The sequence below is a fragment of the Fringilla coelebs genome (genome assembly GCF_963513975.1).
Source record: "Fringilla coelebs genome assembly, chromosome: 5".
In the NCBI taxonomy this organism is placed as follows: Eukaryota; Metazoa; Chordata; class Aves; order Passeriformes; family Fringillidae; genus Fringilla; species Fringilla coelebs.
This window is the reverse complement of record NC_140033.1, coordinates 69,392,140-69,416,566: the sequence shown is the minus strand read 5'-3', so window position 1 is coordinate 69,416,566 and position 24,427 is coordinate 69,392,140. Positions and strand designations below refer to the sequence as shown.

The window sequence follows — 24,427 nt, the reverse complement described above, 5'->3', positions numbered from 1 at the left end:
ATCTATAATTAAAAACCACAACAAAATAGAAAATAAACTCAGAATATTCATTGCATAATCATGACAGGTTTACAACCTGCAGGTTTACAAACTGCAATTAAACACAGATATGGAATCATTAAAACACTGCATTGTTAATTTTCATTTTCCTTTGGAAATGAGACAGACATGAGCAGTTATGTGAACACCAGTGTGAATACTCTCTACCCCTCAGCTTCTTCAGGTGCCAGGATTTAATTATCCTTTGTCCCATGCTAATCTGCTGAGATGCTTCCACTTCAGCAGAAACTCCAATTGAAGTCAAAACCTAAAAATAGCCACCTCCAGTGCAGAGCTGCAGTTTACCAAAACAAAGTCAAGCAAGGTTTTACAGCAGTAATTGGTTTGCTGACCAAGAGAACGCTTCCATTTCAGCTCACTTCATCTGCTTGATAATGAGAAATGCTTTGAATGTACTTCAATTCCAGCCCCTGTTTCAAGTGACAGGTGAGATGTACAGTCTCACTTAATGGCAAATCATTTCTGGAGGTGGCCAGGAGGCAACTGAACTCCCATGATTAAAAGTGATCTGATCTTCACCAAAACTTTGGCCATTTTTACTGTCTGCCCTCGTCCCCCATTAGCAAAGATGATCCAGGGAATGTGTTACAGGACACGAAAGGCAGCAGTTCCAGCATCCTTTCCTCACAAATTTCTTGGCTCCTGCCTCGCTGCTCCACCTCTGATTATGTTGGTGTGACAATAAGGAAACCAAACTGCTGGGTTTGTACAGAAACACACAGGCAGATGTCTCTGAAGGCATTTGCAGTTCTTCCTAGCACCTTCAGAAGCATAAAGGCAACACTTTTCTCTTAGCTCTGAGCCATTCTGCATGTGCACTGCCATTTCAGCACTCTCAGCAGGTTGGTGTGGGAATACATAAAATCTGAGGGTTTTGGGAAAGCTGCAAATGGCAAGCCTCAGAGACAGCAGAGCTGTGATTGGAGTGAAGCAGCAGCCATGAGATAGGTCAGCAGAAAAATGATGTGAGAAGTAGAAAAGGAAGAACAAATAGAACAATGGTCTGTGTATTAATGCTTGTCTAGAATAACTCCATAAGCTGCAGAAAAGTTTATCTAGGGAGATATTAGGAAGTTTTAAGATGGAGTCAAGGCTCTCATCTCTTCCCTCGTCCTGGGGACCCTCAAACACCCCCACATGCACCACCACAAGGCTTCCCACCCCTGGATGGAGCTCTGAAGATAACCCTCATGGAATGTCCTTTTGTGGTTTTAGCTCACTATTTGTTTGCTTTCACAAGCTGACAGAGTGGCTGGTTTTCTAGCAAAAACTGTAAGAACTTAAGACAGTGATATTCACAAGCAAGGTCCTTCACCTTCCAGGGAAAGCATCCCAGCCTGCTAATAATGGAATTAATGAAATTCCTCTGTGTTTGGGGGAACCCCACTATTGTTGGTAATGGTGGGTTTAGAACTTTTTAGGGAGGGCCTTAGTATAAACCATGTAACCACAGCAATAGTCCTAGAAAATCTATTTTATGGGCCATCAACCTGTCCTGGTGCAGAGTAGGACCAATTTATCTACCAGAAAGCTTAGAGCATGATAAATGGAAGAAATATATATAACTCAGACAGACAAAAGTACCCAAACAAACTTGCATTAAATGTCTCACATGAAAAGGTGAAGGTAGTAGGGGGAGAATAAAAATCAATTTTAAGGTCTTCACAAAGGCTTGGAGCTCCCAGTCTTGGTAGTATAGTGTATATTAAGCTGTACATACAATCCAGGCAGACAAAATGCATTAAATGTCTCACATGAAAAGGTGAAGGCAGTGGGGGAAGAAAAAAAAAATTAAACTGGGGGGAAGGTTCATTAATAAATGTATTTATCTTTTAAATTAAGCTGTATAGATAATTCAGTCAGACAAAATTACGCAAACAAACTTGCATTAAGTGTCTCACATGAAAAAGTGAAGGAAGTGGGGGGAGAAAAAAATTTAAATTGGGGGGAGAAAGGTTCGTTAATAAATGTATTTATCTTTTACATTAAGCTGTATATATAATTCAGTCAGACAAAATTACCCAAACAAACTTGCATTAAGTGTCTCACATGAAAAGGTGAAGGTAGTGGAGGGAGAATAAAAATCAATTTTAAGTTGGGGGGGAAAGATTCATTAATAGATGTATTTATCTCTAACAGTAGTGTATATTAAGCTGTATATATAATTCAGTCAGACAAAAAATCAGTGCTAAAAATCAGTGTAACAAGGCTGCTTTGGATCAAGTTCATTTGAATTCACAGTGTAGATGACAAAGCTCAGTAATTGGCCCCATTTTTTTTTTCCCTGAGAAATATGATCTCTATTTGAATAACAGCTATCTTCACTAAAATAGTCTTTTCATGCAATCACAGTCTTTTTGTGACTATTTAGCATTCCTCTGGAAGTTAAATGACTGCAAATGGTGTGTGCAGAGGAGCCTTTGCTTTGATTGTTCCAAAGCTTCGATCCCGAAATGTTTGCTGGAGAAACAGCACTTCACAGGGGAGCTAAAAGCAAAATACAGGAGAAATGAGGTGACACAGGGCAGGTGAGCAGGGTGGGTGGGAGCCAAAGGGACTCGAGCAGGGTTAAGTGCAGATGGGGAGATTCAGGGATGGCAAGTGAAGCAGAAAGGAAGAAGTGGGCTGGAGAGGAAAGAGGCCAAGGAAAACAATAGCAAGGGGACAAACACTGGAGAGGATAAATGGGGAAAATGGGGTGGCATTTTATTCTTGGAAAAATACAGATCTCAGTCAATTGTAATTATTTGCAGATAACTTCAAGTGGTTGTTAGCTGTTGAATTTTCTTTGACTACCTGCCCCTGCCTCCTTTTTTCTTTAGAGGGGGCTGAAAGCTGAAGTGTTCTTTCTGGAGAATAGAAATATTTGCTGGGAAGCTTCTTGGGCTTCTATATCATAGCAAAAACTATTAAAATAATGTTTTTCAGTCAATGCAAATTATTATTTTGCTTCTAAAACCTTCTGAATACCCATTCTCTACGGCATTTTTTGCACAGGATTAATAAATAAAACATTCACACAGTGCCCATTAAAAAAAGTCATCTAGTATTTAAGCCCTGATGGGAAAGAAGAGGAAAAGATTAATCTTTTCACTTTCTTAGACATTTCTTTAAACTCTCCAACAAGCTGCTGCCTCAGAGGTGTTCCTCCTCTCTCCCTCGAGTGCATTTTCACAAACTGGAAATCAGATTAGCCTGCAGTTTATCCATGGGTGGACAAATGGGTGCAGCTACAAGCCAGGTGAGTTGTTCCTGCCCTCTCTTTCCCCCTGCAGGAGCTGCTGCAGGGGGGACAGGATGGAACAGGGACATCCCTAGGGACTTCTGGTCTCTCTGCAGGGCTGGCTGAAGGGCAAGGGAGCAACCCACTGTGCCATGGCCATGCTGTTTCCATGCTACAGGTGACCAAAATCCGGCCTTTTCTGCATAAAACAGCATCCACAGAGACTCCTCCCTCACTGCCACCAAACTGGGGCTTATTATTTTAAATAGAAACCCATATGTGCTTAATCCCTCCCAGTTAGAGTAGCAATATTTAAATTTATGAATTAGTACTGGTCAGGGGACACATATTCAAAGTGTATCCTTATCTTGCCTCTCAAGCATGATGATTTATAGATGATCTGACGGGTTGCTTTGACACAGTTCCTTTAACCATAACATCTTTCTGTTCCTCTAGTAGCTGAGATTTAGCATTTCAGGCTGTGTACATATGTTGGATAAGAACATAATCCTCAGCTCTGGGCACAGGAGCTCATGGTAAGAGGATGGCTCTGCATACAAATTGAGAGCACTGAGATGCAGAAAAAGAAAAATACACTAAACCCTAATATGCATATTATGAAGGCCTTCTGGCATCAGAAGAAATCATCAGTTATTTAGCTTGACATCTTTAGAACAGAGGGACTAGAGAAAAAAAAAAAAAAAGGAGAGAAAGAGAGAAAAAAGATGATATGACCTTTAGTCCAACACTCCAAGTAAAGACTTTGGATAAATAGGCACACAGAGAGAACGTGCCAATATGCAAAGAGAAAAAGAGATAAACGTGACTAGACCGTTCCTGCAGAGAAAAATCCCAGCACTCCCATTTCACAGCCATTTCTGACAGCACAGAGATGGATTTGGCAGGGGGCAGGAGGGGACACTCCTCTTCCCCTCTATCAGCCTTCTCAGCTCAGCACGTGCATCCTCGGGGGCAGGATGCAGGCACATCTCTGCAGCCCATCTGCTTCCCCTCTCACAGGCTGGGGCTCCTCTCCCCATGCAAAAATCACATTCCATCACCATTGCAAAAACTCCCCCTGGGCACCCAGCAATTCCCAGCCATCCCTCTCACTGTCCTGAAGGGTGTAGTGTTCTGGACAAAACCAGAGAAGCTTTGTCCAACCCCAGTTAAAAACCAGAAATCTGTATTCTGGCATGCACAAGTAAACAGTTAAAAGTATGAACTAACATAACTTCAAGGCACAAAGTTCTGTGGAAAAAGAAAAAAAAAAGAAATTCCTGAACTCATCCTCCCCTCCAAAGTTATAAATCATTAGGAATAAAATGCAGAGTACAATGCAGAGTCAGGCAACAGAAGTCAGGCTGTAATCACAGCCCAAACTGTTCCTTTGGAGCTCATTAAGCGCATTGAGTCCCTGTAATCTTTTATTGATTTTGGGAGCAGTGCTTCCGTTATCGATGCAAAAAGTTTAAGAGGAATTTTCAGTAAAGATTCCACATATTCCCTCGGGACATGGATTTCACCACCTAGATTTATACAAATTTTGGTAGCTGGGTGCAGTGATGACAGATTTCTCTGCTCCAGCACTGCCAGGACAGAGGCCAGTCCTACCCCAAGAGCCTTTGACTCATATTGCTCCCAAAAAATCCCCTCAGGGAGGTTTTAATGGTTTCCTGCATGCCCAAGACCTCAGCTTGTAAAATGTATGAAGTCATTCTCCTCCCAGAAGTGTAACTCAGAAGAGGAGGAGAAAAAATGGAGGGGAAAAATAAAAAAACAAAAGGGGGAAAAAAGAAATCCAGAAACCTCCTTGAGAATTCTGAAGGTGTGAAGTGAACGTGCAGTGATGGCAGATACCTGCCTGACTCTGCAGAAAGCTCAAGTGATAATTAAGGTACATTCTAACACTGGCAGCTCTAAAAATTGTACCCTTGATATAATATTTAAAGCTCAAGCTTCAAGGCACTGATAAATGCAAGAAAACAAGCAGAGTTCAGCATAAAGCTTATGACCGTGACCCGGAGTTTGAAATTCTACAAAGGAAGGCAGCCCAATTTAGTTTAAAATGAATTTGCAAAACAGAACAGTCAGGTTAATAAAAATTTCATACTCTTTTGTGTCCCAATTCATGATCTTTTAGAGGACTTAATTGGCTGTCACTCCTCTCCTGCAGGCTCCTAGGAAGCTGTCCAGAGAGGTGGTGGTGCCATCTCCATCCTCCCAAACGCTCAGAACGGATCTGGGCACAGCCCTGAGCCCCTGGCCTGGCTCGAGGCTCAGAGCAGATGCTCTCCAGACATCCCTTCCAGCCCCAATCCTGCACAGCCCTAAACTGTTCCACGTGTCCCTGCCCCTCTGAGATGCACACAGCCCCTCCTCCCCACCACATTTTTGCCCTTTTGATGACAACCAGGGGACAATCCTGAAGATCCTCCTTTCTCAATACCCCTCCACAATCTCTTGCCTCCCCCTTTCCCCACGTGCTGCATCCGCCCTCTACACCCTTCCAGCTATGCCATGGAGTGAGAAATACCAGCTTAAAGCCAGCTAGAAGGGTAAACAAATCTTGGGGTATTCCCCTAAAAATCTTGGGGTTTTACCCTTAAAATCTTGGGGTTTTTGCTTCTAGATCTTGGGATTTTGCCCTCCAGATTCTGGGGTTTTGCCCTAAAAATTCTGGGTTTTCCCTAAAAATTCTGGGTTTTTTTTCCCTTGCAAGTCTTGGGGGTTTTCCCCTCAAAAATCTGGGCTTTTCTGGATATCCTGTATCCTGTGATAGTCCAGTAGCTCTCATATGGTTTAATCACATAACCAGTGCTCATAATGGAAATAAATCCCTCCCTCCAGGGAGGGGAGAAAGGAATAAAAATGTTTCAGATAAAAAATGGAAATGCTCTGATCAGCAGATGACTTTTACTCATTGTACATGTTGACAACAAGCAGCTGATCCCATACAATCATTACCAGGTATCATTACTAAAAGCCAATCCTCAAACAGGTCACATCCTCATTAAAGATTAGCTACCAAATGCAGAAGGGATGCAAAAATAGCCTTGTGCATAACTGGAACAAACAAAGCTGGCTAGATATGCTCTGGCACATTCCAAAACGCTCTTCCTTCTTTTCCATTTTATCTCCTAACCTCGTCATGCCCATGAACATGTTTTATTTGTGCTTGAAATAACGTCACCTGAAACTATGTTCTGGTCACAGCATCCTCCTGGTGAGGCCATGGGGAAGGCACTGTGGCTCTCATACAACAGACATTCCAGAATTTGTTTCCTCCACCTGGACACCTACTGACATCCTGATTTGGGCTGTCCATCACCTTGTGCAGTAATGCCTACCAGGAAAAGCTGGTGTCTGACAGCTAGGCTGTGACTCAATGCTTAGAGCTCAGTGCCCATACATCAGCTTTTCTTATCTCAACCCACACCTTTCTTTCCTGATTCTCCTCCCCATCCCACCAGTCAGAGGGACAGTGGCTGCAGGGTATTTGGTTGCCACAATACATTGTGGAAACGATGCTGCAAAGTTCAGTTCATTGATGAGTAAATATTTTTTTAAAACCACCAAAAACTAAATAATCATATTTTTAAAGAATATTTACAATATGAAGTAAATAATGATATAGGTCCCATTTAAAGCTCTTGTGAAGCACTACAGTCAAAGGGCCAAAACTATTTATTGCTGTTGTCAATTGCTTTTGACAATGCAGCCCTCTAAAGTTTTAAGCAGAAACAGACAGTGCTTGGTTAATCTGTACAATCACTCTGCATGGACATCTAAGAACACTTCTCCACTTTTCTTCATGGAAAGAATTCAAAGGGTTTGACTTCACCATGAGTTCCTCCAAGCTCTCCTACTCAATATGCAGCTTGGGATCACTGGCTGTGCATTTGCCCATTGGAAAAGAATTATTCCAAGCACCAATCTTAAATTAATTATCAAATTTTGGTTCATTCCTTCATTTGAAATAAGTATATTTTGAACTGCTGTTTCCATCTGTTTTATCACACCTATGGCAGTCTGCTGGTCCCTAGTGAGCTGCAAAGGTGTAAGTGAAAGGGTCTAGGAAATAATAGCTCTGTGTTCTGATTGCACTTGAGCTGAGCAGGATGAGAGTTTATGTTCTGAAACTCAAGGGCCTCGGATGGTCACTGGGTTTTGGTGTCATGGTTAAAGAAGAAGGGACCAGCCAGATTTTTCAGATCCAGATGCAGTACCTGATATTGTCACAGAATTTGGTTTCCATACATCCATGTCTCTGTGCTAATGCTGCAATGCCAGCACCAGGAGCTGTAGTGTGAAATGTCCTTAAATGTGAGCTCTTATTTGAGCAGAGGAAGAAGCAAGGAGGGGAAGAGAAAGAGGAGATTGATGGCTCTGTCTGCAGAAAAGCACCCCAGAGCAGAATCAGTGAGCTCCTACACTGGCTTCAGCCGTGGATTACAACACCCCACCTCCTGCCAACACAGCCACCCCCTAAACAACAAGGTTCCTCAAGACTGATCTGATGGGGAGACTCTTTAAGCTATCAGACTCTCAGATTCTGAAAATCACACCCATCCTGTCTGTGCCTCCAGCCAGCGCCGGCTCTGAGCTGCGCGTCAGAGCCACATCCCCCGGCTGGGACTGCAGCCTGCTCCAAAGCCCTTTTAGAGCAGCATAAAAACATCCATTGACTTCACTTGGACTTTGGAGCCGTTCCCAGAAGCACAGTGGACTCTCTGATAGCTCCTGAGAATTGGAGGAAACCCGTCAGTTCTGGTTCCAGCTAACAGACACCGCTGCTGCGCATGAACAACAGGTGAGGGGGCAAAGTTATCATGCCTGTTCCCAGAGTGCCCCAATTCCAGTGAAATGCTGGTGAATCATTCTGTAGTTTTCATGGTTTCCCCCAATTCTGCTAAAAGAAACCTGATGGGGCTTCGTAGCCCATGGAGTCCTGAGTAAGTTTTCAAAAGGTTTGAAAATAAAAAAGCCTTTTCAGCTTTTTTAGCGTATTATTTTGCAATGCAACTGAGAAGTAATTTTATACCAGAGATCATTTTGGAATACACTTAGATATTCACTATGTATTCATTTCACTTTCAGAAAACATCATAATTTTTCCTGTTGTATTTAATAACTGCTAGCTAATTATGTAAAATCCCATCCCATCTGCTTATTCCTTCACAGAGTGAAATTAGAGGGCTTCATTCTACAATCATTACTCACAGAAGGAGAGGCATTGATTTAATGGACTTCCCTGAAAAGGGATTACAGTACAGGATCCTCTGATATTGATTTTGTGACATCATCATCTTTTCCTCAGAAGCAGACACTGATGACTCAAGAAAATACCATTACAAGATTAGGCAGGCAAGTTAGAGAAAGAAAATTGTTTTAAAAACCCTCAAACCTCCTAATTTACAGTGAGTTGACTACAATAAAATATTAGCTGTGCTCTCTGTTTCAAATACAAGTTCTCTTTGAAAAAGGAAAATATCTGAGTGATGTTTCTCTTTCATCTCTTGCCCTGCTTACAGTCACTTTCATGAAACTATTGTGAGCTAGAGCATTTTTTGTAGGTTAATGGGTTCTCTTTGAAGGGATTAAAGCCACATTGATTATTAATTATTTTTGATGTTTTAAACTGATGTAAACATCCAGAAGCTCTGAAGAACAACATCCTGTAGAAATCAATACTGAATTTAAAAAAAGAACAAGTAACAAACAACAACAACAACAACCAAAACCCCTCTGCTCAGCTCCTGGGGGAAACAATTGTGCCTTCTCTTAGGAAGGTATACCAGCCCTTGGAGAATCCCAGCAACTGGCATTTATGATAATCATTTCTAAGTTATCTAGAGCATCCTTATTTTGATCTGTCTATCTTCCAGACTCCAGGCAGAGTCTGCAGGTATTTTGCATACAGAACAAAGCTAGGCACAGCAGTGCTAAGCAAATAATAAATAAATTCATTTCATTGCTCTGGGAAAATGATCATTTTTTTCCTTAAATCTGCCTTGCAGTGCTTTAGGAAAACACTAATTAGCCTTCTTTCCATGTGTTTTTTCTTTTTCTCCCCAATTCTTTCTACTGTTCTTCACCACATGTAATAGATGTTGGGGTTTGGGGTGTGTGTGGGTTTTTCCAGTGTTTTCTTGGCTTTTTTTCTCTTGCTCAAATTTAATGTTTCTTCAATGTTTGTAAGTGGAATGAAGCCATGCCTTCCCATTTAATAGATCAGTGAGGAGTGAAGATTTCCCATGTTCAAATGACTTCCATATGAACAAATAGGAAATGATCCAGAATAGCTGTGGCGCAGATAAAAGCCAGAAAGCAAATCACACAAAGGGAATCAGACAATTGGGACTGTCTGCCTGCTTTGGGGGCTCCTCCCAGCACTGAAGAACAGCCCCTCCATGGCTGATCCGGGGGGATGTGACAAGGAAATTATTGAAAGCCCTTAAACTCGAAGGAGCTGCTGGTCAGATTGACAAATTAATGACTGGGACCCACCTCTCTCACCCCAAAGACTTGGCCTTCATGTGATATAGCTGGAAATCAACACAGCTGACCTGGGGACCTGCAGGTTTACAGCACACAAAGGAGCTGCAGTTGTTCAAACCCTTCTGACAAGACAAGAAGGCCCTTGTCTCAACACCAGAGAAAAGTGCTGAGGCCAAATCACTTCGAAATCACAACTGTGTAGATTGACAGGCAACCTTATCTGTTTTTACAGAGAACTCAGAAAGGAATTTAGGATTTTTATCCCCAAGAGGTTCATATCTACCAAACAGCTACCTCATGTTAAATCTCTGACTGACATAGAATAATAGCTCAGAGTTGTTTACTTCCATTATCTCCGTTCAGCTCCTCTGAAGTGCTCAGTGCCTGTGCTTAAATACCATGCTCACATTTTGCCACCTCCAATATTATGTTTCCTGTTCAAATATCCCACATATTCACTTCTCATGTCCATGCTATCACCTCAAGACCAGTACACTCAAAGCTTAAACCTTTTCTTGCTGACTCTCCTCCCTGTTGCTGTCAGCTGTGACACCAACTTTTCCATCACCCATGCTTACTGTAAATCTTTTCTTCCCTAAATGCCTGCATGCAACAAGAAGGGAAACTGCAGAGCTTGCCACGCTCATTCCAGCACAGCCCTGATGCACAGTGTTATCTTTCTGGCAATCCAGACACCACTCATATCATTTTATTTCTGGAACTCCCTCTAAAAGCCACTGTAATTTCCCAGCACAGGAATGAGGGGGTTCCAGAAATGGAATGCATCATGTTTGGCTGGCTGCAAAGATGGCAAACTCCTTCCCTAGGAGTTGCTCCCTTCACTGGCTGCCGTTCATTTGAGATTGCAGAGTGCTGAGAAAAGCAAGGTAACCTTTCTGTTTCCAGTATTTCCCATTCTCTGTTCATCTGTTATACTCCATATGTGGCAGCTAGCATATGTTGCCACATTTGTCTCAAAGATTTTTCCCCTTTTCAACTCTATCTACACTGATAGAAATTTAATAAGGAAAAAAAAAAGTTACAATTTCATGTGCAAAACATTTAATAAACCAGTCTCTTAATTTATATTAGTGCACTCATAGGTACTTGAGTCTGTGTAAAGATTTTAATTTCAGAATATTCTTAACATTTATTAAAGTTTTTTTTTTTCTTCACGTTGCAACCAACTCAGTTTTGAATAAAGAACAGAATTTTTAAAACCTGAAAGAGTAAGGTAACAATAATGGAATCATTAATTTACTAGAAGATAAGAGTGCTCAGGATGACAATGTGTACCTCTCCAATGAAAAAGGCAAATAATTTTGAAGAATTTTGAGACATAGAATCAAAGTTAGCTATGAGTCTTTTAAGTTCTTCAGCAAATAGACCTGTTCCCAAAGGTTTATTTTTTGACATTTTTTGTCCTGACTCATATGCCTAAGTAAAAAAAGTGCTCCTTTCCCTGGAGCTGAGACTGTCTGGTAAAATAAGTCTCAAGCTGGATTTACACAAGACCCTGTTCAGGTTAGCACTCATTCTGAAGCCCTGTAAGGTCATTCCATGATTTGCCTGGATTGCTCTGTGTGGTGACAGCAGAAATGCAGAGATTAGTGGGACTCAGGTTCAGCCAGCACTGCCTGGGAGCCCTTTAATGAATTGCCAGGGGATCAGCACAGGTGAGTCTGCACCCAGCACAGCCCACCCCAGCCTGGATGAGGGATCACCCTTGAGTGCAGCTTCTGACCCGGGTGATACAACCTAGAAATTGCCTTGCTGACCCTGTGCAATCTGAGCCTGGGGCTCATAACTCCTGCAGGCATGAAGGATCTTTTCTCAACGCTCCTCTGTCATTTCATCAGGAGGAAATCTGCCAGAGGGTAATGGCAGACTCTCATCTCACTGGCAGAGAGGGGTTTGCAAGTGCCTGCTGCAGTTCTGTAAACATGACTTGGCACAGGCAGCCTCTTCTTTGCCTTTGCCCTCCAGAACCACCCTGATCCAAATATTATCCATGAAAATGAAGAAATGAGAGAGAACCTGGCTTGTAGAAGTTCAGAGCTGAGGGTGACTATTCATAATTAGCTTTTTTAAAAAGAAAAGTCCTTGCTTTTCCTGGGAGGATGCTTTTTTCTCCCATACAGTCCCAGAGTAGTGGTAGGAAAAAAAGACTTTTACCTTTGGGCCTGAAACCATTGTGAGGAACCCTCACATTTGTTTTGCAAACAGAAAGGAGCTGGTAAGGTAGGTTTGGGTCTTTCTTTATTTTATTTTGACACTAGTAGAACACAACCATGAGGAAAGAAGACAAAACTTGTCTCAACAAGAGCTTCAGCTGCCGTCTCTTGGAGAGAGAAGAGTTGCCAAAAGGACTCCGTAGCAAAATTCAAATTATGCATTCATTGCTTTTCCCAGCAGGAGGAAACAGCAGTGACACACTGGGGCTCTCAGCTGTGAAATCAGCCTCTCTCTTAAAAAGGTTTCTCCTGCAGGAAAAGGCAGCACCCTGATGGCAAGGCTTTTGCTTCAGATTATTAACTGAAGATGTAGATATTCTTGAAAATTACACCAGTAGAAACAGATTTCCTTTGCTGGGTAAGGCTGAGTAAAGTCATACAGAACCTCAGTCTCTTTGCATGTCTTGGTCCATTAAACCTGAGCTGAGAGTTCACTATGATGCCAAACTACAAAAACTAATGCAGTATTGGACAAAATTCTGCCCTGCTAGACACAAAAAGTTGTCCTTGCTAAGAGAAAGAAAAAGGGTGTTGCTGATTTAAATGAAGAGCATATATAAGACTGATATTCAAAGACCTCAGTCTCCTGGAAAGAAGAGATGCATTACTTCTAGAAAATTCTCATTAAGAGTGTCATCACTCCTATTTAGCCTGGACATGGAAGCACAGTGACAACCAGTTTTCTCATTATTTTCCAACTGAGATCCTTGCTCAGAACATCTTGGAGAAGGAACAGATCGTAAACAATGTCCCAGCACCAGGTTTGCCTTGTTCAAGATGCTTTTGTCTTCTAATTAAGCTTTACCTTCTACCCCAGAAATAATACAACAAAGCAACCTCAGAGCTCTCAGGGGCAGGCCACCAGCAGCATGGGACATCTGACACATCAGGGACATCACCCAGAGCAGAACTCCAGCTGGCCAGAGCTCAGGGCAGCCAAGGCTGCTGGGTTGCAGTTAGAAAAGATGGGAAACATAACATCAGCCGCTGGAATGAGGGAATGTGTCTACTTTTTATTCTTATTTATTTAGCCGAAGTACAGCTTTTCCTTTGGGCTGTGCTCAGCCCAGCCTTTGCCACGCCAAAATGAGATGATTACAGAGCAAGCTGCTGAAGACTCTGCCTTCCAGCCATTCTGAGCGAAACAAACTAACAGAGAACTCAGACCCACTGCAAAACAGCAATATTTTAAGAGATTCCTACAGCAGCATGGTTGGAGTCTTCTCTGAAGCAAAACCCACAGCCCTGCTCCTCTCACAAGTACTGTGAATCCATCCTGGTGTCTGAGCTCACACACAATGCCTTTCTTCTGCCAATTTCTAAATTAGCCACCACATAAAAAAAACTGCTAAAGGAGAATGGTAAAGGTTCAAGATCACATTGCTGTATTTCCAGAAATAATAATATGCCCCTACCCTGGGGCACAGGAAGCACCCACATCACACTGTGAAAGGAGCCACACCTTAGTAGCCCATGGGCAACCACATCTGGCACGTGGCATGCAGTGGGCAATGTCCCATGTGTCACTGACCCTTCAGCAGCCTCAGAGAGCACCAGGAGTTGGAACAAGCTGGCACTATTACTTCACACCATGAAATAATGACAATTGGAAGACAAGAGAAGAGAGGAGAAAATGTGCTTTGAGCAGCTTTATCACTTTGCAAAGTCTGCTGATGATTTTACAAATTGCCAGATGGGCATCAAGGCCACATCAAGAAGATTCAGCTTAGCAAGTGACATTTGGGCTGCTAACACTGAAACAGCAAGCACACAGACATCAGTTTTGCCTGTCTTCAGATTCATCAGTTCAATGCCACTGCTTTCTCAACAAGATTAACTTCCAGGTTAAACACCTATTTAATAAATCGAGTCTGGTTACTCTTAGTGTTGCTTCAACAGGTTGGTAGAACTAAACAGAGCTAAACTGGGAAAAAGCCTTGTTCTGAAATGAGGTATTTTCAATTATTTGTCACTGAAAAAAATTACACAGATCTTGAAGAATATTCAGTGAATTTCAGGCTCAGGAAAATGGTCCTATTGTGGTGATCTGAATCGAGCACTGTTCTTGCTTACCCAACTTCTCTCCTGTAACCAGATTTACTCTGACTATCGAGTCTCACTTCTTTTATTGCAGTGTTCAAGACCAGTACAAAGATAACTAATTACAGTGGGCTTGCCATCCAACCAAAGTCATAATGCAGTCACACAGGGAGATACAGATGCACCTCTGTCTGAAACTGCAGCTTTACCTTCTCTTACTCTGTAAAATTCTGCTAATGCTCATCAGCTTTCTTTGTCCTGCCAGTCCCAGGTTTACTTAGCTGAGAACTGATGGCTGTTTTCCAACAGAATGAAAACCTGAGCCCTTGGCTACCTTCAAACCTTACCCAATTACTTCAGATTTATTATTCATTTCATACAGATTTAAACTACCTATTTTCTGTCCTGCTTGACCACAGCAATGCTAGTTAAAAAAGAACCCAACAAAATACAGCACATAATCACCTTAATTTTTTTTTTTTTTAAAGCTAGGACAGAGTAATGTGCATTCTCTGATTGTGGGATAAAACAGCTACTTAAATCTGTGTGCACTTCTGTGTTCATGAAAAAACTAGAAACTTCATCTTTCTATTGGGCCATAACATCCACAGACTTACTGTCCTTTTTATTTTAAGCTACCACATTCCACAGAACAACATTTTGCCTGTATATTAGCATTTTATCTTGCATAAATGTATGTTTCAGCAGTTATGAAAATGAGACAGCTGACAGTTGACTACTATATGTGAACAGATGCTGTGAAATCTTCCCTTTAAATAGTTCTGTCAATGCAATGTCAATTTTAGAAGCGACACCACTGCTGCTCTAGGACATGCTCCTGCAAACTCATTGACACAGGGAACCCTGATGATTTCCACAGAACATTTACATTTATGAGGCTCTGAAAGGTCAGGTCCTTAGTTGCAGAGCTCTGCTTAACAGTGACTGACAAATATACAACAAAGTTTTTAGCAGTCCTGAGCTCTGCTCTTTAGGGCAATGACATTTGCAGCCGGCAGCATTCACCTGGGCAGCACATACATTTTCTTTTAGAAGTTACACGAAGCATATAAAATACACTTAAAAACCACGGACCGAGCTAAAGCGCAGGGATGAAAAACGCCGTGTGAGAACCAAGCTGGCGGCACGAGGCGGAACTTTGAAAAATTCATCTGCCGAGTAGACAGGCTGAGCTTGAGACACAAAAAGAACTGCTCAGTCGTGCCACGACAAACCCGGCACGATCCAGCCCCTTTGTTAGCAGCATCCTCATCAGCGGAGCGTGCCGGGGCGGGGGGAAAGGTGCGAGCGCTCCGAGGGAGCGGTGCTGAAGGACAGCGCTCCCCAAAACCGCCCAAACCCGGCCGGTCACTCCGGAGCGGGCACAGGACGGGGCTCAGAGCCAGCCCGGTCCCTCGGGGGGATGTGGGAGACGGAGGGAGGGAGCGCATCCCTGCCGGGGCACGGCGGCCAGGGCTGCTCCCCGCGCATCCCCGCGCAGCACAAAGCGGGCACAGCGCGCAGCGGGCGCGGGCAGGGCAGGCACACAAAGGCGGCGCGGAGGATGCTCCGGCCGCGCAGCCCTTCCCTCCCCTTCCCCGGCACTTACCTTCAGCAACACAAAGAGCCAGAGGAGACAGGAGCGGGCCCCCGGGGCCCCCCGCCGGCGGCGGTCGGGCATGGGGGAGGACGGCGGCCGCGGCCTGCGGGGGCGGCCGGGCAGGGGGGGCTGCTGCTCCTGTGCCCCCGGGACCCCCGGCTCTGCCCCCCGCCTCCCTCCGCTCGGCTCCGAGCCGTGCCCGGCAATGGCGAATTGCGGCAGCATCAGGCGGCCGGCGGCGGCGCCGACCTCCCCTCCGAGCGGCGCATCCTGCCGCCCCCCGCCCCTTTTATTTGGGGTTTGCGGCGGGGAGGGGAGCAGGAGGAGGAGGAGGAGGAGGAGGAGAAGAAGAAGGAAGAGGAGGCGACGGCGGGTGGTGTCTCCCCTCCCAGGAGTTTGGGCGATCGCGCCGCTCGCCGGCTCCGGGAACGCCGGCTCCTGGGCGGGGGCGGCTGCAGCCCCCGGCGGAAGGCGAGGGCTGGGAGGTGATGGGAGAGGATGGGAGGTGATGGGAGGTGATGGGAGAGGATGGGAGGTGATGGGAGGTGGGAGCCGGGAGCCGCCCTCGCCCCCGCACCGCCCTGCCCCCGGCCCCGCTCTCCCCCGCGGGCAGAAAGGCATCCTCACCGCCGCTCACCACCAAGCCCTCCCCGGTGCCTTTTTCCTGCCCCGCCGCGATCGGGAGACAGAAATGTCCCCAGCCTCCGGGGACATCTGGTGGGGCAAGGAAAGGAGCGGCTGGAGCGGCCCTGGGAGGCTGCTGGAGCGGCAGGGGCAGGAGCTGGTACCCAGCTGGTACCCGAGGCAGAAGGTCCCTGCGGCTGTGCTCGTGTGGACAGCTCTCCAAACGTTCAAGGTACAGGGCTGAACCCACAAGGGATGGAGAACTCATCCTGTCCCACAAGATACTCAGGCCCAGGGGCACACCAACAGAACTCAGGGCACCTCCCCTGTCCTGTCTTCCCCCCACATCCCACCCAGAGATCCTGCAGGGCCATCTCCAAACACTTCAGCAAGAGTCTTGCTTCAGATGATGCCCCCAGAAAAAACAAAAACAAAACCAAACACTTTGAGGAACCAAAAAAAATCCCAAAGTACTCAAACACCTTCCCCATTTGACCACCCTGATGAAAAGTCTATCCAAAATGAGAAACTACCTCAGAATCTGGTTTGTCACTGACCATGCTCTCACTCATAACAGTATAAATCAGGGTGCATCCTTGGTAACACTACCAGATCTATAACAAAGATAAATTCAAACAAAATAGGGTTGCCAGTGTAATAAACAGCTGTGTCTGGGGTGCTAAACTTCAGAGCAACTTTGGGTCTAGGGGCAGTGCCCTTACTTAGAGTAATAGGCCACCACCTCTCTCTTCCTTCAAAAAATAAAGTAGTGGCTAAAAGTAGATTCTGGGATGGTTTTCAGATTTTCTAAATCATTTAGGCAAGATGAACTCCACCACAGTCTCATGGGAATGTCCTTTAAACCAGACAATTCCAAAGCTGTTTTCTACCAGCACTGCTAAATTGGGCAATAATGAATCTGTGTTTCAGAGCCCTGCCCTGCTTATACATGGCATGTTTTTTGATTTTCCTTATCATTTGGACACTCAGTCAATAAAAGCTTGATTTTAAAGTGGCCAAAGCCAGAGAGGGACGTGCTTATTTTGTACTGAAATGGGCCCTTGAGCAAAGATTTGCCACAGTTGATGGGGATTAATCCAGAAAGTGAAGGAGAAATGCAGGCCCTGTGTAGATATTGGCACAAAGCCTAAATTTAGAAATCCAAAAGGCAAATGCTATCCACATGTTCATTTATGAGAAGCTGGGGGCATTAGAGACACGTGCAATGCTACCAGTGAAGGACACAGACTTCTCTTGGGTGCTCACTACTCTGTTAGTGCTTAGAGCATTAGCTGAAATTGGTGTGCAAGGGGTTAACCACAGCTAAATTTCCTTCAGTATCCAGGTTTAGGATGAAGAGAGGCTCCCTGAAAGACAAAGATGTGGATTTCTTTAGGAAACTAAAATTTTGCCAGTATTGGAAAGCTGTAGGTGGAACTTTAGGCTGGGAACCTCTTGTTTATTAAGTAAATTGAATTTAAATTATTTTTGTCCTTAGGACTGTATTTTATGCTTCTTTCTTCTCCAGTATTCCACTTATTTATAAACATTTAGACATTAAAATGATGATGGCATAAGCAAGGCTAAAGATCAAAGATACTTTAAAGGAGAAAAAAAAAAGTATAAAATTCTAGTAGCATTTTAGCCTCAGGACAACACTATCGGAATCAAAGAGAGTGAACAACAGCTGAAAGAAGTGAGAAATATTTCTGCAATGAAACATTCAATAAAGTACCAAGATAATAAAGTTTTCTGATCTGGCTGTTGAAACTGAGGAAAATGCAGCCAAGAGAATTCAAGGATTGCATCCTCTTCAAGTTATGGGGAGTATAGCAGTATTCAATTTTTTCAAAAAGGGGCAGTGCTTTGGAAGACTCCAGTTTGTAAATAGAACCTCAACCTGTCTCTCGTGTTTGGGTTGCTCCAAGATGTAGGAGGGAATGATGAATCTGACTGCATGTTCTCAGATAGGCTAATTTATTATTTTATGATACTATATTATGGTAAAGAATGCTACACTAAACTATATTAAAGAATACAGAAAGGCTACTTAGAGAAGGCTAAAAAGATAATAATGAAAACTTGTGACTCTCTCCAGAGTCCTGACAAAGCTTGACCCTGAGTGGCCAAAGAGTGAAAACAACTCACAGCAGAGTCCAATGGAACAATCACCTGTGGGTGAACAATCTCCAAACACATTCCACATGAGCACAACACAGGAGAAGCAAATGAGATAAAAATTGTTTTCCTTTTTCTCTGAGGCTTCTCAGCTTCCCAGGAGAAAAATCCTGGGCAAAGGGAATTTTCAGGAAAGGTGAATGTGACACCTGTCAGAGCAGGCTGAAGGGACTTTGGCCCTCTCTGAATGCAGCTGGCAGAATCCCAGTGCAGCAGAGAACTTTGAGCACCTCCCTGTCAGGCTCTATGTGCCATTTTGACACAAGGTCCTGTATCTACTCACCACATTTACTGTAAAAGCTGGGCAGGAATTACTTTTTCTGATTATGATAATTATTTATTATTTATTCTGATGTGCAGTATGCAGGAATATGATAAAGTATTTCAAGGCATTATTAGGACACAGTCCTAGAAGACAAAAGTGGTTTAAGGAAAATCCTCTTGCATTTTGAGAGCACCACCCCCAAGGAAGGCTCCACATCAAACTGCTTCAAGAACTTCTTAGGTTCACTCTTGAAGGTTGTGTTAGTTACAGGGCTAGAGCTTTACCTTTATTTAATGGCCTGATTAATTAAAACACTGGTGGTTGCTTTAATCAGCTATTTAATTAATGAATCATCCTAACTAAACCAGTGTTAGTCACCATATATCACCCTAAATTATCAGCAAAAAATAGAAATCAAATGTTTCATGGTTTCAAATGTTTGTATAATCCTGCTGGTAGCTTGGGTGGACTTGATTTAAGGTTTATGGTAAATTCTTCATTTATGCCTGAAAACCCCAAAGCAACATTCTGTCAGATCTACCAACTTTGCCTGGCCTAAGGAAAAAAAGCTGTAAATTAGCATTTATTCCTAGTTGCAGTATAAACCCAGCTTTATGTGAAGATTTACAGGCCTCAGCAAGTCTGGATAAGCATGACATGAAAGGAGGTTTATAAAAAACCCACTCTAAGTAAAAGTCATCCTGGTCCATGAAGTTTTTAAAGCAAAGTTATTTTTCAGTGAGAAATGCTCTTATGAAAATAAAGTGTGGATCCTTCTTAAATGTATTCTCACCTAAAGGCCCTTCATTTCAATGACAGCAGTGGATCAAACAATAACAAAAACAAGTGCAAAGGGTGGCTAGAATAATGTCCATGGGCTGGCACTTACTGTTCAAGTGCAAATTTATCTTGGATTTCAGTTTGATAAGTACAGGCCCTGTGACTTCTAAAAGTGTGCCCCTCTAACAAACAAGTCATCAGGTTTTTTTTTAAATGTCTTTTCATAACAAGAATGATTGACACACTTCAGATGTGCAACCTGATCAACTTCCAGACACTCATTAGTCTTTCAGTGCAGGAGAAGCAGTGAACTACCCTGCAAAAGGTCATTTCCCTCTCTAAAGCAGTCAGAAATCTGTCTTTGACATTGAGTCTTTTCCTCATAAATAAGCAGATGAAAGATTTTTGTCTGATGTTTCTTTCCTTTAGCACTGAAATGGGGTATGGAGAGGCACTGAGTTGGTTTCTGTGGTTTTGGGGGTTTTTTTTCCCCCAGAAAGGAAGGAATAAACATACCCACAAGGCTGATGAGACTATTTAACATTTAAACAGTATATTCCACTTTCATTTATCTGTCTCAGGGCATCTGGATGCTACAGGATGCCTGAGAAAGAGATTGAGTTCTGCGAACATATTTCTAGATAAAAAATATTCATATATTTACCTTTCTAGCAAGCTATTAGGTATTTGACCAGCCCTGGCTGTTATCAAAATGTCCCTTTTACTCTCATAGTTCTCTCTCCAGTCTCAGCAGCTATGGTTGAAAAAAATAAAAATAAATCACTGCACTTTCTAACTGTTCTTATTTTTTATTGCATCCTCGGTGTTTCCTTCCAGATGGGACCTGCTTCTCCATTTTTGCCTATGATCTAAGCAGGTAAAGGCTGGGGAAAGAGGCAAGTTGGGAATTTCTCACTGTCTTCAGCAACTTCTAAAGCCATATAAGTTGAAAAAAGTGAGAAAAAAAAAGTTATTTCTGCTTAAGATGGGTAGATCTTTCTTGGGGGTAATTCTCAGTAATTCCACTGTACTTTACATTGCAGAACCATCCAGACTTTTTATTTAAAAAAAAAAAAAAAAAAATTAAAAAAAATTGAGCTCCAGTCAGCCAGAGACTTTTAGCACCTTTCACCTCTGAAATATACTGACTTCCTCTGACCCTCACAGGCTCTATTGATTCACAGAAATCTGACTCATAGTTACAGGAAACATTTCTCAGTAGGAGCTGAAATTTTGCACGGATGACATCCTTTTCTTCCCTGGCACCTGTGCTGAATTTTTTTTCTCTCACCCCATGGTATGGGGGTACCATATCCCAATATTTATTTGCATGTTTTAAACCAGAGCCTTTCCACTGCCACATCCCAAATGGCATCACTAAGCAGCCTTTTCACTACAGATATATTTTTATAGCATCAGAAAACCCCAGCTGATCAATCAGGCCACAAGAGCTGACTCAAGCAATCGGTCACAACGTTTGATTAATTGTGCCAATTACTGGGCACTCAGAATAAACAGTTTCTAAAGCAACCCCTTGTGGAAAGTGGGCCTGCAGCTATGTGAGAAGGGGGAAAATGGCTTGGAATCATAAATGTATTCATAAAAATCCCATTTCATTCACTAACAATTTACTTCCTAGGGGGTGGATTTTGTTCAAAGGAGAGAGAGAAAAGAGAAGATTCAGCAAATATGTTATTGGCACAGTCAGGTATTCTAATCACCAAGGAAAGTGGGTTGGCAGGATTTAAGAGAATTTTACCTATTATATGGAAATAGCAAGAAAATCTGTAGATTCACCAGCTAAGGCAAAAATGTTTGCTATTTAACTTCAATCTTTAGCATTTCAAAATCTCAGGGGTCAAAAAGACTGTTAAACACAAAGAACAGAATGATGCATGATTTTTTTTTCATTTCTGCCTTCCTGTACATTATATGTGGGCTCATTCCAGAGCCCTTGAAAGACAGCCAAGAGTAGGTAGGGGAAAAAAAATAAAAATCTTTTTGAAACTTAAGTGTTAGAACATCTCCATAAAACTCCCCCTCCATTTTTAGACCCACTACACAGCTATTTGCACGATGTTAATTAAAAATAGCCCACTTTCCTTTTCCATGATCATCTTTCACAGTCTACCCAGTTTACATAAATTAGCACACTAATATGTCAAACACATCAATTATGAGCTAGCACACTCTCACACTAATAGGATTTGCATGTTTTACTTCAGCAGACATAGGATGCCTTGTTTTTTGGAAAGCAATTTAATATGATTGGGCAGCCAACTGTGTCTTCTAACACGACTTCCACCCCCAGGAATGATCCTTCACAGCCCACAGAGGAAGAGCTGGCTGTGAGAACACACCAGGACCGTGGTTTGCTCTGCCTGCCCTGATACCTTGAACAAGCCCTTAGATGAGAAGGAAGCCAGCAGAGCAGAGCAAGGCAGCCAGGTTGTGCAAACCCAGGGCACTGGGAATATTTCCCTGTCTGCTCTGGGGTGCCCTGACCCCCAAGGCAGCACTGACTCTGACCCTCATCCATGGAGAAAGTTTCCTGGACTTCAAGATAAGCTAGAATTCATAAAAGTGTGAAATAGATCATAGAGAGCAGTGTGGGTGTGTCACTTGGTGAGAAATTGAGGGTTTGGGGTTTTTAGTGTGCTGTGGATGGCAGCAGGATGGAGGGCACAGGGTGTCATCCTGGGCTTCTTCTTCATGCTGCTTCTTCCTCCTTCTCCATGGGTTTGGGTGGCATTTTGTAATTGGGCAGAAAAGTCCCCATTGCAGCTCTGTGGGATCAGTTATTGGGTTAAAAGGGAAAATAATCCAGGTGTCAGTTCTTACTTGGGTAGTTTAGTCTTAAAAGACCTTGGCACAAGAGCTTGTTGGGCATTTTGTGCCTTCAAATGAAAAACTGCTGAACTCACAGCAGTGAGACTGTTTTACTGATAAGAAATAATAAACACCTGGGTCCCAACATGAATTACTGTCTCAAGAGCCTTCAATCCAGACCCAGAGAAACCCACAGCTGGTACAGGAAAGCATCTGATGCCCCAAGTTCACTACAAGGCAGAAAGGATTTCACAAGGAAAACTTTCCATTGGTTCTGAAGAGAACCCAAAGTTTGAGCTAACATGTTGTCTTCTGCCCTGACCCACATGCTCCTTACAGGGTGGCACTGAATTCTACTGAAAGAGTGTGGGGAAATATTACAGTTCAGAGGCACTTCAGAGCCTCAAGGCTCTCAGTCTCCAAGGTGGGGGTGGCAAAAAAAAAAAAAAAAAAAAAAAGGAAATCCATCACTGAATCACTGATAGCAGAGTGCAAAAGAGTGCCCACATTAGCTTAGCCAAGGTTATCAAACCCATGACAAATATGGGGTTCACTTTCTTATCCTTCCAGACAACCCCCAAATCTCAAAGTGCCAAATGCACTAAATTGCTATGAAATTAGAGTCACACAAAACTCCACGCAACGATGAAACCCAGAACAATCTTCATTTCCATGGCGTTTTTGTCGTAATTAAAAATATTCATAGAGCTTTACAAAGCATGAAATTACCTTGGCATTTCCATATCACAGAGTAGAAGCTTGGCATTAGCTCGGGGTGAAACCCTGGAACACATCAAACAGGCACCCACAGAGCTGCTCAGACGCCTGCCCAGCACCTTGGAAACTGCTGGGGTGGCCCAGTGCTTCTGGGCAAGACAGCTCTGACATTCTCTGCCAGCTCAGGAGAGCTGCACAAAGCAGGAGGTAGATCAATAGCACAGGGAACATCAGGATGACATTATGGGGGCTTGGAGAGAGGTAATGTGTTTCCAAGCACAATAGCTTCAGCTGCAGTGATTAAATGTGCAGCTTTGCTCAGGCTGCTGGCTGGTGTGACCCAAATACATGCAGAGGGCTAAAAAACCACCAAAGGCACCCAGGCACATAAACTCCCACATTCTGGGTGTAACCAGAAGCAGCTAACAAAGGGTGATGTCCATGAGGTTTGATGTACCTTGCACTTCTACCCAGCAAAGGAAGAGGAAATGGAGTTCACCAACAGAAATGTGGGAAGGGCTGTGGCTGCTCCCTGATGATGGCTTGCTCTGTGAGAGCATCACATTCCTGTAACAAATGCCCACTCAAGTCAGTGGATCAGTTTCCAGGAGAAAACACCTTTTATTCAGGGCTAAAGGCTTCAGAACTCCCTCCCTGGAATTCACGGGGTGACACTGACAATAATTCACAAACGTCTCAGGAATACTTCAGCTTTGGGATTTGTTGTAATTAGTCACCTCACTCCATTTTCTTCATGCAATTCTTTGTTCACACAGCTCATTTTATGCAGTTTTTACAGTCCTTGTGTGCAACTTTAATTGGTTAGCAGCTTTCTTGCCTTTGGTCAGTAAGAGATATTTTACTTGTCTGTCAAATCTCTCTATTCTTGAATTGCTTACATTTTTTCTTCACTGATTCTCACGGGACAGATTCAATGTTTATGCAGGTGCTAGTTGTTTTTCTCCCCAAGAATTGGTTGTTGTGTTAACAAGCTACTCATACCAAGATTGCAAGCTCCCATGCAAAAACAAAGTACTTAGCTGCACTTACAAGTGACAGGCCAGCTATGAATTTAGCAGATCTTATGAAGCCTTCCTTTTATAATTTCTCTGCCTGTCTTCTACAGGGATTCCCACCCATTTTCAACCCCTCCTGATGCAGCCAGCACAATACACCCTCCTCCAAGTCTCCTTAGATACTTGCTCCAAGGAATTTCACTCAGGTCTGCTCCTGACTCGAGGAGCTTTCTGAACTTGGACAGAAATTAGGATGGTTCCATTATTCCAGCAGCACACACAAATAGCAGAAAGGCACAGGTACACGCTGGGGCTCAGATAACCAAGGCACAAAATTTAAGCAGCATTGTTGCAACTGTC

At 43.3% G+C, this 24,427-nt stretch overlaps 1 protein-coding gene across 1 annotated transcript in view; it reads right to left on the bottom strand.

Annotated features, from left to right (window-relative positions):
- Window positions 1-15,883, bottom strand: part of PTPRO (protein tyrosine phosphatase receptor type O) — a gene marked incomplete at both ends in the record, with an annotated part of 143,867 nt that extends 127,984 nt beyond the window's left edge. Inside the window, one exon of the mRNA XM_084205928.1 lies at window positions 15,668-15,883. Within this exon, the coding sequence (XP_084062054.1) occupies window positions 15,668-15,883 (216 nt within the window). The remainder of the gene's footprint in view (window positions 1-15,667) is intronic.
- Window positions 15,884-24,427: the final 8,544 nt, after the last annotated feature.